The sequence below is a fragment of the Calliphora vicina genome, chromosome 1 (assembly GCF_958450345.1).
Source record: "Calliphora vicina chromosome 1, idCalVici1.1, whole genome shotgun sequence".
Classification (NCBI taxonomy): domain Eukaryota; kingdom Metazoa; phylum Arthropoda; class Insecta; order Diptera; family Calliphoridae; genus Calliphora; species Calliphora vicina.
Window position 1 is genome coordinate 17,509,391 of NC_088780.1, and position 16,597 is coordinate 17,525,987.

The window sequence follows — 16,597 nt, forward strand, 5'->3', positions numbered from 1 at the left end:
TGATGGCCACAAAAAAAAAACAATTATTTTGAAAACTAAATTTAGTAAAAGCATTTATTTAGTTTGTAAATACTTTTTATTTCCAACACCTTTGAAACCTTAAAATCTTCTCTCCACAAAGATCTCTAATCACAAATTTTTGAATATTAAATGGAAAAAGCATATTTATTTATACACCCCCCTATATTTATATTTAATTATTATTTAATTGCTTGCAAAGCTTTTTAAAACAATGAAAATTAGAAGAAAAATTATATTAAATTATTTAGTAATACATCAATTTTAAAACAAAATTTTAATAATAAAAAAAAAGAAAACCACTGCCAGTTAAAATTGGAAAGAACATACGAATATGTGTAAAATTTGTAGTTATTTAAAGGATAAAATGGTGAGTATTGTGAGGATTATGTTTTAGAACTGTTTCACTGAACTTTGCAAAGCAATTTATCTAGAAAATGTTGCTTTGTTTCAGACCACTTTTCTCTAGAAAAAGTTGCTCTGTTTCAGACAACTTTTCTCTAGAAAAAGTTGCTCTGTTTCAGACAACTTTTCTCTAGAAAAAGTTGCTCTGTTTCAGACAACTTTTCTGTAGAAAAAGTTGCTTTGTGACAGACAACTTTTCTCTAGAAAAAGTTAGTCTGTTTTAGACAACTTTTCTCTAGAAAAAGTTAGTCTGTTTTAGACAACTTTTCTCTAGAAAAAGTTAGTCTGTTTTAGACAACTTTTCTGTAGAAAAAGTTAGTCTGTTTTAGACAACTTTTCTCTAGAAAAAGTTGCTCTGTTACAGACAACTTTTCTCTAGAAAAAGTTGCTCTGTTACAGACAACTTTTCTCTAGAAAAAGTTGCTCTGTTACAGACAACTTTTCTCTAGAAAAAGTTGCTCTGTTTCAGACAACTTTTCTCTAGAAAAAGTTGCTCTGTTTCAGACAACTTTTCTCTAGAAAAAGTTGCTCTGTTACAGACAACTTTTCTCTAGAAAAAGTTGCTCTGTTACAGACAACTTTTCTCTAGAAAAAGTTGCTCTGTTACAGACAACTTTTCTCTAGAAAAAGTTGCTCTGTTACAGACAACTTTTCTCTAGAAAAAGTTGCTCTGTTACAGACAACTTTTCTCTAGAAAAAGTTGCTCTGTTACAGACAACTTTTCTCTAGAAAAAGTTGCTCTGTTACAGACAACTTTTCTCTAGAAAGAGTTGCTCTGTTACAGACAACTTTTCTCTAGAAAGAGTTGCTCTGTTACAGACAACTTTTCTCTAGAAAGAGTTGCTCTGTTACAGACAACTTTTCTCTAGAAAGAGTTGCTCTGTTACAGACAACTTTTCTCTAGAAAGAGTTGCTCTGTTACAGACAACTTTTCTCTAGAAAGAGTTGCTCTGTTACAGACAACTTTTCTCTAGAAAGAGTTGCTCTGTTACAGACAACTTTTCTCTAGAAAGAGTTGCTCTGTTACAGACAACTTTTCTCTAGAAAAAGTTGCTCTGTTTCAGACAACTTTTCTTTAGAACAAGTAAGAGAGCTATATTCGGCTGTGGCGAATCTTGTTTACCCTTCAACAAATTATACTTAAAAATACAAATTTTTAATATTTTTAGGTAAACAAAATTTATTTTTTTTCCAAAGTTGTTTTTTTCAATTCTTTTTTTCGAATTGTTATTTTAAAATTTTTTTATTTAAAATTAAATATTTTTTTTTTTAATTTAAAAAAAAAAAAATTTGTTTTGGTGAAAAAAAAAAATTGGGTTAAAAAATATTTTTTCTGATTTTGACCCATTGTAGGTTCAACTTACTATGGTCTTGTATACGTCGTTGCAAAGGTCTTTGAAATAATAGGCCAAAAATCTAGGATGTTCTGGTTTTTTCGTCATATCTCAGCCATTTGTGGACCAATTTTGCTGATTTTCAAATAGGAAACTTCTCTGACAGAATTATTTGACAGAATTATTGAAGATTTGGATCCCGAAGATATCTAGGGTCTTCAGAAAATTTATTTCAACAGACAGACAGACGGACATGGCTTAATCGACTCCGCTATCTATAAGGATCCAGAATATATATACTTTATAGGATCGGAAAATTATATTGTGGAAATTACAAACGGAATGACAAACTTATATATACCCTTCTCACGAAGGTGAAGGGTATAAAAAGTATATTTCTCTATGATCACGAACGTTTTATTAATTTGTCCAAGTTCTTTATAGCAATTAAGGACAGACAATTGAATGTGTTAACACTTACCTTTTGATATTTAACTTCTTAAAATGTTTTTATTGAGTTTTATTAAATCACAAAATTTGTTTGTTTGTTATTTGTATTTATAATTTTATTTCCATTTAACAATTGGCAAGCCACTTTTATTTTAGTTTAATCTTTGTTGATTTTTATGATTTAAAACATTTACACATTTAACTATATATAAATAAGTAGGCTATAATAAATATTTAACACTAAAAACCATAATAATACAATTTTTTTTATTTTAAATTAACTAAATTTCTGGCTAATTGTTAATAATAATACAATAATTTATTTAGAGTTTCTTTCTACTTGTCTGTGATGTTGTTTACAAAAAAAACTAAGACTAGAGAAGAGAAAATAAACAAATGACTAGAGATGAGAGAAAGAGAGAGAGAGACAAACAGTGTTTTTTCTTGTTCTTTGGTTGTTGTTTTGACTAGCAATGTAAAAGAGTGTCCTGACTAAGTAGTAGATGTCACAGCTAAACACAGGGTGTTTCTAAGAAAAATTAAATTTATGCAAGCAGATTTCATAGGGTGTATAGTAGTAGTAACAGATGTTAATTATGTAGTAAATATTTAAAAATTGTACTAAAAAGCGTACTAATTCTATATATATATTTGATTTTAATGTATAGTTTTTTAGTTAAATATTAAAATATAAACGAGTATTGAATTAAAAACATTTAATATAAATAATATATTTTAACTTCTGCTTTAGAGTTATTCAAAAAAAACACCCTTCTCCTGTTGCTTATTAAACTAATTTTTGGATATGCTTTATTCCTAACTATTATAGGTAAGTAACTAAGTACTGTTTTTAAGAGTATTATAATATAATAGAGGCAAAAATAATTATTATTTTATCTAGTTATGTATTTGGTTTTTCTTTTTTAGAAATTTTTCCAAAATATATATTGTCCTTTTGAGAGGTATACTAATGTATAGTTTCTTTTCTTTTATATTTAATTTCTTTTGTATAGAATATAGAAACTTTAAAACATTATTAATTTGACTTTTTTTTAGGAAATTAAACTGGATGTGGGTTAAAGAATTAGAAGAAATGGTAAAAGAATTAAAAACTAATAATGTTCACATTAAAACCTTTAAATTTGAAAAGTATTTCAGAAATAGCTGAACAATTTATTTCAATGATCAACATTTTTATTTCTTATTTTATGAAATTGGTCTAAATTTCTACTGCTTTTTTAAAACAGTGTCCATTTCTTAAAGAAAACTCATCATTATCATTTCAAATTCACTTTCCCACATCCAGCTAAATCCCCAGTATTTGCTACATTTTCTTTATAACTATGTATTTATACTAAAATTTAAATTTGTACCCTACAATACTTACTATAAATTACACATACAAAATACTTAAAGCGTTCATTTTTTGTTTAGTTTAAACAATACGAGGAGTATTCAAATAATATCCATTTGTCCATTTTTTTTTAAATCACAAATCCCTCATACTTGATAGTTAAAGCCACTTTTGAAAACCATTGCTTTTGTTTAATAGAGTAGTTCCCCAAGGAAACTATACACAAGTCCCAGACAAGAGTCTAAAGTATTTCGCAGGCATTCGAGTGCATACGATGTGAGTGTCGGCCATTCGAGGAGTGCGGTGTATAGCCCGAACAGCAGGGATGTATGGCGGCCGTGTGGCGGGCATGACTGAAACTTTGACTTGTGCTGATTTTGCTAGAGGAGGAGGGTTCATGCACATGATGACAGGGGGCATGGTGCATAGTGGGCGCATGACCGTGACTGTGTCTGGGAATTATAAATGAAACACAAATTAAAATGTGTGGCTTTTAGGTAAAAATATTAAAAGAAAGAACTTACCCATGATTGCATATATTGGAATCTGATATTGAATTAGACATATGACGTGGTGGTGGTGGTAAAAATAATGGACATCCTCCCTCCATATCCATGTCATCTTCACCATGTCCCTGGCCCTGTACCCGATCACCGAAAACATCGTGTATTCTCATGGAATGTGATGTCTTCATTTGATGATGTTCGCTCTCCGTCACCTCTTCGATCATTTTGTCTAACTTCTCGATGGCTTTGGTTTGTTTGGCCGCCAGAAATGCTTTACGCGCCGCTTTAGACATGGGTAGGGGTGCGGAGAGTGAGCGTATGGGCGGTGGTGAGTTCATCGATATTGATTCTTTGGATGTCGAGCGACTTTCGGTAAATGCTTGATTTTTTTGACATTGCTGTTGCAGTTGCTTCTGATGTTGCTGTTGCTGTTGTAGTTGTAGTTGTTTTTGTTGCTGTAGTTTCTGTTTCGAGGAGGGCGCTGCAAGGACTGGGACCTTTGAGATGATTGTTGCTCGAGTTTTCTCCACTTTTTCCTGCGGTGTTGTGACATTTGTAATCCTAGGCGAAAATGTGATTTTTCTAATTAGCGACATTATGGCAAGAGAGAAAAAGAGCGGGAGAAAGAAAGTAATGCAAAATGAGTTTTAATGAAAGAGACAGACACAAAGAGTGGGTAGAAATTATAAAAAAAGAAGTGGAAGTTTTAAGGAAAATATAAATGGGATGCATTAAATAAATAATTAAAAAACTTTTCTAAAGATTTATTATTAATATATTTATATAAAATCTAAAAGTTTTAAAATCTTTTTAACTATTTTTCTATAGAAAACAAAAGCTATCGCAAGTTCTCCAAGAGAAAGGTCAAGTTATCGATAATTTTTCAATAGAAAAATCAAGTTAGCGATAATTTTTCAATAGAAAAATCAAGTTATCGATAATTTTTCAATAGAAAAATCAAGTTATCGATAACTTTTCTATAGAAAAGTCAAGCTATCGATAACTTTTCTATAGAAAAGTCAAGTTATCGATAACTTTTTTATAGAAAAGTCAAGTTATCGATAACTTTTCTATAGAAAAGTCAAGTTATCGATAACTTTTCTATAGAAAAGTCATGTTATCGATAACTTTTCTATAGAAAAGTCATGTTATCGATAACTTTTCTATAGAAAAGTCATGTTATCGATAACTTTTCTATAGAAAAGTCAAGTTATCGATAACTTTTCTATAGAAAAGTCAAGTTATCGATAACTTGACTTTTCAATAGAAAAATTTTTTCAATAGAAAAATCAAGTTATCGATAACTTTTCTATAGAAAAGTCAAGCTATCGATAACTTTTCTATAGAAAAGTCAAGTTATCGATAACTTTTCTATAGAAAAGTCAAGTTATCGATAACTTTTCTATAGAAAAGTCATGTTATCGATAACTTTTCTATAGAAAAGTCATGTTATCGATAACTTTTCTATAGAAAAGTCAAGTTATCGATAACTTTTCTATAGAAAAGTCAAGTTATCGATAACTTTTCTATAGAAAAGTCAAGTTATCGATAACTTTTCTATAGACAAGTCATGTTATCGATAACTTTTCCAGAGAAAGGTCAAGTTATCGATAACTTTTCTATAGAAAAGTCAAGTTATCGATAACTTTTCTATAGAAAACTCAAGTTATCGATAATTTTTCTATAGAAAACTCAAGTTATCGATAACTTTTCTATAGAAAAGTCAAGTTATCGATAACTTTTCTATAGAAAAGTCAAGTTATCGATAACTTTTCTATAGAAAAGTCAAGTTATCGATAACTTTTCTATAGAAAAGTCAAGTTATCGATAACTTTTCTATAGAAAAGTCAAGTTATCGATAACTTTTCTATAGAAAAGTCAAGTTATCGATAACTTTTCTATAGAAAAGTCAAGTTATCGATAACTTTTCTATAGAAAAGTCAAGTTATCGATAACTTTTCTATAGAAAAGTCAAGTTATCGATAACTTTTCTATAGAAAAGTCAAGTTATGGATATTTTTCATACAGAAAGGTAAGATAAGTTATCGATAACTTAATATTTTTATAGAAAAGTTATCGATAACTTGACGTTTCTATTAAAAAGTTATCGATAACTCGACTTTTATATTGAAGAAGAAAGTTTTAAATTTCATAAAAGCAAATTAATTTAAAAAACATTATTAAATAACTTAAAGAAAGGTTAGAAAGCATGCTTTAAAATCAACCTGAACTCATTGCAAACACACTTCACTTACTTCATTCTGATTTCAAAACCGATTTTCAAATCTAGCTACAATATAAACCTCGCCAAATAATACAGTGTTTCAAACTTCCTTATACTTGCAATCATACCTGGTTTTCTGCACCTTCTCCACCGTTAAACTTGTAGTCGACGATGAGGGCTTCATATTGTAATTGTCACGAGCTGGTGCCGTTGAGGGTGGAGTGCTCTGATCCATGGCGGCCAATTCCTCGGGTGTAAATTGATCCGGATTGCTGGGTCGTGGTTTGGACGGTGCACTGCCAATACGAAACGGTGGTATGGGACTGCAGGGACACTGTGAGTTGTTGGCCAAAGAACTGCGGGATATCTGTAAATCTTCCAAGAACTCTTCGGTGTCTAAGATGAGCGAACCGAAGACATCGCTGGGCGAACGCATGAATACATGACCCGTGGAATTTGATCTGGATTCTCGGCCTTTTTCTTGTGATATACTACTGCCCCCGTAAAGCGAACGTACGGGGGAGTTGGCTACACTGCGGCGGGCTACATCTTTGAAAGTGACAGGTGAGTAAATGCGAGTGCGATCTTCTGTGAGAGAAGAAGGATTCATGGAATTATCGACTTTGGGCTCTGAAGAATTTTTCACCGGTATGGCCGTTGAGGCTGGTGGTTTTTCCCTGGCCACTACCGGACTGGGAGCCGGCATTATGGCTTTCGGTACCGCTTTTGTGGCCCCTATCAAGGCCGTGGTAGCTGATGATGTTACCGACGGAAACGTTGATATCGGATGCACTTGAGCCATCGACAATTGCAAGGGTTTGCGATGTTCTCTTTCCTCCAGCCAATAGGTTTTCATGGTCCCCTTACCCTTAACATCGATTTCTCCACGTTCCGTAAGTCTATAATTAGGTCCTAGAAATTCTTTTGTTGACTCTGAGACATGCACTTTCATGGCTATACTCGTCGACTCCATGCGAGAAGCTGTATTGACCGAGTCGCCAAATAAACAATAGCGTGGCATTTTAAGACCCACAATACCAGCCACCACAGCACCGGAATGTACACCCACGCGTATGCGTAAATGTTGACCCGTTGAGGGATCTTTTAAATCGGTTATGGCATCAACCATATCCAAGGCCATATCACATACTTTCTCAGCATGATTTGGATCTTTTTCGGGAGCTCCAGCCACAACCATGTAAGCATCGCCAATAGTTTCGACTTTATAGACGGAATTACGTTCGGTCAGAGTATCGAAAATGGAATACATGGCATTTAGCATGGAGACAACTTCCATGGGTGTGATGCGACTGCAGATTTCAGTGAAGGTGACAACATCCGAAAATAAAATTGAAACACAGTCGAAAATCTAAAAGCAAACAAAGGGAAATATTTATGTGCTAACTTCAGTATTTTCTAAAATCGGTATTTTTTCTCACCTCACACGTATCTATGGGATTCTCTCCCCTTCTCAAACGATCCGCCACTTGTTTCGGTATCATCTGATACAGTAACTCATCAGTTCTGCGCATCTCCTCATCCAATTTTCTCATAGATTCCTCTAACTTCTTTGATTTTTGCTGTTCCTGATCTAAGGCCAATTTCAACTCCACAGACTGTTGGGTACCCGCCAGCATAAGATCTCTGAAAAGTTTCGTTTAGACATAAATAAGTTTGGAAAAAGCAAGTTTAATCTCCTTTAAAATACCTGCTGAAATCATGCATGGACAAATCGTTAATGTAAAGACCCGTCGTTACGAGCGAATTCAAATCCGGCATAACTGGAGTGCCCAGGAACATAATCATTCTCCAATTTTCCATATAAACCATTTGACCTAAATTAAAGTGAAGAATTTGCAAAATTTTACAATTAATTTCAATTTCCATTTAAATCAATAGCCATAGAGGCAGCGAAGTTAAACAATTTAACTCACCTTTCAACCGTAATGATTTCTCCGACTCTGAACCGTCATCGTGCACCATCATCTCATTTGATTTCTGCTCATCCTCCCGTTCGGTCACAGGATCCACCGTTACCAGTTCAAATATATTATTCGTTCTGTTCAAAATCTATGTTGGAAAAATGGTAAAACAATGCGACAAGAATTCAATTACAATTGTAAAATGATAATGTTGCATGGAAAGGACGAGGAAAGGAATGTATTTAAGTGTTTGCGAGTGGGTGTATTCACTCTATGGTTGACTGCTCTATAATGCATAAATACGTTAATAAGGTTTACTGAACTATGTACACAAATTAATTGTTTTCATTGAATGGAATGAAAACAGCAATGAATGTGAAAAGAACAAAAAACTATGTAGAATTGAAATACAATAATGTACGGAGACAAAGTTAGAGCAGCACTAAACCAATTAGCAAGAGAATGCTGCTGGCTGTTTAGGATGAATTTGTGCATTTGTCTGTTATCGAGAAATACACGTTTCATTGTTATTATCGTTCAGTGGGGTGAAAAGAACACTGTTTTCTAGAACAAACATTAAATTTTTAGAGAAAATAAATATAAATTATAGATTTTCTGGTAGTTGTTGATCATTTTCTATAGGTAAATTATCGAAAATATGACTTTTCCATAGAAAAGTTGTTTTTGAAAACTTATCGATATCGTGACTTTACCACAAACAAGACTTTTAATTAGAAAAGTTATCGATTACTTATATTTTATATATTTTATCGATAACTTGACTTCTCTATAGAAAAGTTATCGATAACTTGACTTTTCTATAGAAAAGTTATCGATAACTTGACTTTTCTATAGAAAATTTATCGATAACTTGACTTTTCCATAGAAAATTTATCGATAACTTGACTTTTCTATAGAAAATTTATCGATAACTTGACTTTTCTATAGAAAATTTATCGATAACTTGACTTTTTTATAGAAAAGTTATCGATAACTTGACTTTTTTATAGAAAAGTTATCGATATCATGACTTTTCTATAGAAAATTTATCGATAACTTGACTTTTTTATAGAAAAGTTATCGATATCATGACTTTTCTATAGAAAAGTTATCGATATCATGACTTTTCTATAGAAAAGTTATCGATATCATGACTTTTCTATAGAAAAGTTATCGCTATCATGACTTTTCTATAGAAAAGTTATCGATATCATGACTTTTCTATAGAAAAGTTACCGATATCATGACTTTTCTATAGAAAAGTTATCGATATCATGACTTTTCTATAAAAAAGTTATCGATATCATGACTTTTCTATAAAAAAGTTATCGATATCATGACTTTTCTATAGAAAAGTTATCGATATCATGACTTTTCTATAGAAAAGTTATCGATATCATGACTTTTCTATAGAAAAGTTATCGATATCATGACTTTTCTATAGAAAAGTTACCGATATCATGACTTTTCTATAGAAAAGTTATCGATATCATGACTTTTCTATAGAAAAGTTACCGATATCATGACTTTTCTATAGAAAAGTTATCGATATCATGACTTTTCTATAGAAAAGTTATCGATATCATGACTTTTCTATAGAAAAGTTATCGATATCATGACTTTTCTATAAAAAAGTTATCGATATCATGACTTTTCTATAGAAAAGTTATCGATATCATGACTTTTCTATAGAAAAGTTATCGATATCATGACTTTTCTATAGAAAAGTTATCGATATCATGACTTTTCTATAGAAAAGTTATCGATATCATGACTTTTCTATAGAAAAGTTATCGATATCATGACTTTTCTATAAAAAAGTTATCGATATCATGACTTTTTTATAGAAAAGTTATCGATATCATGACTTTTCTATAGAAAAGTTATCGATATCATGACTTTTCTATAGAAAAGTTATCGATAACTTGACTTTTCTATAGAAAAGTTATCGATAACCTGACTTTTCTATAGAAAAGTTATCGATAACTTGACTTTTCTATAGAAATGTTATCGATAACTTGACTTTTCTATAGAAAAGTTATCGATAACTTGACTTTTCTATAGAAAAGTTATCGATAACTTGACTTTTCTATAGAAAAGTTATCGATAACTTGACTTTTCTATAGAAAAGTTATCGATAACTTGACTTTTCTATAAAAAAGTTATCGATAACTTGACTTTTCTATAAAAAAGTTATCGATAACTTGACTTTTCTATAGAAAAGTTATCGATAACTTGACTTTTCTATAGAAAAGTTATCGATAACTTGACTTTTCTATAAAAAAGTTATCGATAACTTGATTTTTCTATAGAAAAGTTATCGATAACTTGACTTTTTGATCTAGAAAAGTTATCGATAACTTGACTTTTTGCTCTAGAAAAGTTATCGATATCATGACTTTCTGATCTAGAAAAGTTATCGATATCATGACTTTTTGATCTAGAAAAGTTATCGATATCATGACTTTTTGATCGAGAAAAGTTATCGATAACTTGACTTTTTGATCGAGAAAAGTTATCGATAACTTGACTTTTTTATCTAGAAAAGTTATCGATAAATTGACTTTTCTATAGAAAAGTTAACGATAACTTGACTTTCCTTTAAATAGTTAATCGATAACTCTTGTTTTCTATAGAAAAGATATCGATAACTTTTGCTTTCTACATAAAAATGTTCGATAACTTTTGTTTTCTATAGCAAATTTATCGATAACTTTTGTTTTCTATAAGTAAATGTCTCTAGGAAACAGTGTTTTTCACATTAAGATGTGATGTTGTTAATTGATATTGTGTAGAGGTGTGTTTATATGTGTTTATGTGTGTGCAGATGAGACTGTATATGTGTATTTGTATGAGTATTTGCAAAACTTACCGTTTGAAATTTAAAGGCAATTAAAGGACGAACTAAATCGAACCATGCTGTGATTTTTTTACCCAATAACTCAGGCAATATGACCATTAAAGAATTTCCAATGCTACGAACAACCATGTCAGCACTATAAACACAATCAAAGACACAAAATAGAGCAAAATGGAAAAATAAAATTTTGTATTACAAAGACAAACAATGTATGAGAGGTGACTACCAACAACTCCTTGATGTATGAATGTATGAATAAATAAGAATGCGGGTTGTGGATGAGGATGAGTAGGACAGTGATGATGGTGCTGCTAGCGAGTACAGCTGTTCCAGCAAACCACTTACCCAAACACAATACAAAATGGAAAAATCTCAAATAACACATGTGCACTAATTGGCAAATGTTTCTCCTCGCGTGTCATGGCCAACGAGGCCAACGTAAAGGCTCGATTATCGAATGTCAACTGAAACGTTACATGCACCGTATCGAACAGTATCTCCTCGCGCACCAGCTCAATATGCATTTCCTTGTGATAGAAATAACGCGCCACTTCACGTATCTGTCCCATGGTGTAGTAGACAAAACCGCGTCGCTTTGAACGATAGTGCAGGGTGAGACCTTGTTTGGTTTCATTCTCACATATAAAGGAGGGGGCACGCATGCGGGGATAGGAGAATTTAAGATACTCGTGTAAATTATCCAGGCCATTGAGAAAATCACGCATATGACGACCGAGTACGGAGAGAACACGATCGTAGCCGTACTGGCCAACAAAGCCGACAAAGTAAACACCCATTTGATCCATGAACTCACGTTCGGAGACTCCTAGGACCTGTATGGAGGATTTAAGAAATAGTAGTTTAAAATTTGATTGATCATTTTGTATTTATGATGTTTCTTTCTGTATATTCTATAGAAAAGATATAAAAAATTTTGTTATTCTATAGAAAAGTTATCAATAACTTTACTATTCTATAAAAATGTTATCGATAACTTGACTTTTCTAGTGAAAAGTTATCGATAACTTGACTTTTCTATAGAAAAGTTATCGATAACTTGACTTTTCTATAGAAAAGTTATCGATAACTGGACTTTTATATAGGAAAGTTATCGATAACTGGACTTTTATATAGGAAAGTTATCGATAACTTGACTTTTATATAGGAAAGTTATCGATAACTTGACTTTTCTATAGAAAAGTTATCGATAACTTCATTTTGTATTTATGATGTTTCTTTCTGTTATTCTATAGAAAAGATGTGAAAAATTTAGCTATTCTATAGAAAATTTATCAATAGCTTTGCTATTCTATAAAAATGTTATCGATAACTTGACTTTTCTATTGAAAAATTATCGATAACTTGACTTTTCTATAGAAAAGTTATCGATAACTTGACTTTTCTATAGAAAAGTTATCGATAACTTGACTTTTCTATAGAAAAGTTATCGATAACTTGACTTTTCTATAGAAAAGTTATCGATAACTTGACTTTTCTATAGAAAAGTTATCGATAACTTGACTTTTCTATAGAAAAGTTATCGATAACTTGACTTTTCTATAGAAAAGTTATCGATAACTTGACTTTTCTATAGAAAAGTTATCGATAACTTGACTTTTCTATAGAAAAGTTATCGATAACTTGACTTTTCTATAGAAAAGTTATCGATAACTTGACTTTTCTATAGAAAAGTTATCGATAACTTGACTTTTCTATAGAAAAGTTATCGATAACTTGACTTTTCTATAGAAAAGTTATCGATAACTTGACTTTTCTATAGAAAAGTTATCGATAACTTGACTTTTCTATAGAAAAGTTATCGATAACTTGACTTTTCTATAGAAAAGTTATCGATAACTTGACTTTTCTATAGAAAAGTTATCGATAACTTGACTTTTCTATAGAAAAGTTATCGATAACTTGACTTTTCTATAGAAAAGTTATCGATAACTTGACTTTTCTATAGAAAAGTTATCGATAACTTGACTTTTCTGTAGAAAAGTTATCGATAACTTGACTTTTCTGTAGAAAAGTTATCGATAACTTGACTTTTCTGTAGAAAAGTTATCGATAACTTGACTTTTCTATAGAAAAGTTATCGATAACTTGACTTTTCTATAGAAAAGTTATCGATAACTTGACTTTTCTATAGAAAAGTTATCGATAACTTGACTTTTCTATAGAAAAGTTATCGATAACTTGACTTTTCTATAGAAAAGTTATCGATAACTTGACTTTTCTATAGAAAAGTTATCGATAACTTGACTTTTCTATAGAAAAGTTATCGATAACTTGACTTTTCTATAGAAAAGTTATCGATAACTTGACTTTTCTATAGAAAAGTTATCGATAACTTGACTTTTCTATAGAAAAGTTATCGATAACTGGACTTTTATATAGGAAAGTTATCGATAACTGGACTTTTATATAGGAAAGTTATCGATAACTTGACTTTTATATAGGAAAGTTATCGATAACTTGACTTTTCTATAGAAAAGTTATCGATAACTTCATTTTGTATTTATGATGTTTCTTTCTGTTATTCTATAGAAAAGATGTGAAAAATTTAGCTATTCTATAGAAAATTTATCAATAGCTTTGCTATTCTATAAAAATGTTATCGATAACTTGACTTTTCTATTGAAAAATTATCGATAACTTGACTTTTCTATAGAAAAGTTATCGATAACTTGACTTTTCTATAGAAAAGTTATCGATAACTTGACTTTTCTATAGAAAAGTTATCGATAACTTGACTTTTCTATAGAAAAGTTATCGATAACTTGACTTTTCTATAGAAAAGTTATCGATAACTTGACTTTTCTATAGAAAAGTTATCGATAACTTGACTTTTCTATAGAAAAGTTATCGATAACTTGACTTTTCTATAGAAAAGTTATCGATAACTTGACTTTTCTATAGAAAAGTTATCGATAACTTGACTTTTCTATAGAAAAGTTATCGATAACTTGACTTTTCTATAGAAAAGTTATCGATAACTTGACTTTTCTATAGAAAAGTTATCGATAACTTGACTTTTCTATAGAAAAGTTATCGATAACTTGACTTTTCTATAGAAAAGTTATCGATAACTTGACTTTTCTATAGAAAAGTTATCGATAACTTGACTTTTCTATAGAAAAGTTATCGATAACTTGACTTTTCTATAGAAAAGTTATCGATAACTTGACTTTTCTATAGAAAAGTTATCGATAACTTGACTTTTCTATAGAAAAGTTATCGATAACTTGACTTTTCTATAGAAAAGTTATCGATAACTTGACTTTTCTGTAGAAAAGTTATCGATAACTTGACTTTTCTGTAGAAAAGTTATCGATAACTTGACTTTTCTATAGAAAAGTTATCGATAACTTGACTTTTCTATAGAAAAGTTATCGATAACTTGACTTTTCTATAGAAAAGTTATCGATAACTTGACTTTTCTATAGAAAAGTTATCGATAACTTGACTTTTCTATAGAAAAGTTATCGATAACTTGACTTTTCTATAGAAAAGTTATCGATAACTTGACTTTTCTATAGAAAAGTTATCGATAACTTGACTTTTTTATAGAAAAGTTATCGATAACTTGACTTTTCTATAGAAAAGTTATCGATAACTTGACTTTTCCATAGAAAAGTTATCGATAACTTGACTTTTCCATAGAAAAGTTATCGATAACTGGACTCTTCCATAGAAAAGTTATCGATAACTGGACTTTTCCATAGAAAAGTTATCGATAACAGGACTTTTCCATAGAAAAGTTATCGATAACAGGACTTTTCCATAGAAAAATTATCGATAACAGGACTTTTCCATAGAAAAGTTATCGATAACAGGACTTTTCCATAGAAAAGTTATCGATAACAGGACTTTTCCATAGAAAAGTTATCGACAACAATTTTTATAGCAAAAGTTTCCGAGAAATTTACCAAAGCCAACAAGGTAATCGATTTCCAAAACAGGAATGTTTGAAATCATATGGCTAAAGTTGTTGATAACTTTCATAAAGCCATAGAATGTATGAATATTGTTGATGAATAATCGAATACTACATTTCATATAGATAGCTTACACCTACAATTATCGTTTACTTCTTGCTTAATTCGACCTTAATTCATATTGAACAAAAAGAAAAGTAAAAAATAAAGTTGTTCGTTTTCCTTTTACATACCTGTTGTGCCTTTTTTGCCAATTTATTTAATAAATTCTCCGGATACACTTGATGGACACTAAACGAGGGTGAATCAACCCCAGCCTGTCTTCGTATATCCTCCCATTTCTCCTCACCGTACACAGATTTAATATACTCCGATAGATTTTCCAATAGCAGGCCATACATGTTCTTGTTTTTTTTGTATTTATTTAATACCAATATTCAGTAAATATGTTTCAAATTATAATTTGTTCCTTTTTTTATTTCTTTTTTCCTGTATCCTGTTGTTGTCCGCTCACACACACACACAAATAACAGATAAGACAAGTTAAAAAACGAGCAAACGGAAAAACTTGACTTAACTTGTAGGCATTTGATAATAATTTTGCAGCATAATCAGGTTTAGGAAATATTTAGTTATTTACTGTCGTTTTCGTCCTTCCCCCTGTCAAAAAGCTGGGCGGGCTTGTTAGTTGGTGTCAAGTCAACTTTTTTTCCTTAACAAACTTTAATTAATTTCTTTTTAAGTATCAGTGTTTTTCATACTGTTGTTGTTTTTGATGATGCTGAAGTATCTAATGCTGCTGCTGATGCTACTGCTACTGATGGTCATCTGCAAGTAGAAAAGCAAGTGAAAAGAAAATTAGGAAAATATTCATTCAGTGGGTGTTTTTGCAAAGTATGCTTTACTGCCTATTGACCATAGGCTTGTAAAGAGGTTATTAAATCATGGATGTTTTAATGTTCTAATCGCCAGTGTTTGTCAGAGTACAAAACTTTGTCGTTTAACCAAAATCAGTTTTGTTCATAATGACGTGTTGGCCATTCATAAATTAAACAGATAAGAGCAATATTTGTAAATAGGAGGGGACTAATAAAACTTTAGATATAGATGTTGAAAATTTAGCTATTTTATAGAAAATAAAAATATGATAAAAAAACTTAAAAAATCTAGAATCCTTAATAACTTTGTAAATAAGCGTTTAATCGAGAAAAGGAGCACGATCTGCGATCACTTATATTTTTGACAAAAAAAACTCAAAAATCTAAAATCCTTAATAACTTTGTAAATAAGTGTTTAATTAAGAAAAGGAGATGATCGATCTGTGATCACTCATATTTCGTAACAAAAATAAATTAAAATTTTTTTTTTTCGAAATTTTTTTTAATTTTTTTCTTTTCGAAATTGTTTTTTAATTTTTTTTAAAAAAATTTTTTTCCAAATTTTTTTTTTAATTTTTTTTTGGAAAAATAATTTATGACAAAAAAAAATTTTGATAAAAAAAAAAATCGGGTTAAAAAATATTTTTCCCAATTTTGACCCATTGTAGGTCCAACTTGCTATAGCTTTATTTATTTATATATTTT

The 16,597-nt window shown here is 30.5% G+C and overlaps 1 protein-coding gene across 1 annotated transcript; it reads right to left on the reverse strand.

Annotated features, from left to right (window-relative positions):
* Positions 1–3,585: 3,585 nt before the first annotated feature.
* Positions 3,586–15,496, reverse strand: Gyc88E (Guanylyl cyclase at 88E). The gene is made up of 9 exons (XM_065498871.1): positions 15,248–15,496; positions 11,419–11,906; positions 11,086–11,209; positions 8,226–8,361; positions 8,000–8,126; positions 7,731–7,935; positions 6,420–7,660; positions 4,086–4,628; positions 3,586–4,013 (listed from the first exon to the last, which is right to left on the reverse strand). Exons 1-9 carry the CDS (start codon positions 15,413–15,415, stop codon positions 3,803–3,805), a joined length of 3,243 nt encoding a protein of 1,080 aa, XP_065354943.1. The 5' UTR covers positions 15,416–15,496; the 3' UTR covers positions 3,586–3,802.
* Between the last annotated feature and the right edge of the window lie 1,101 nt (positions 15,497–16,597).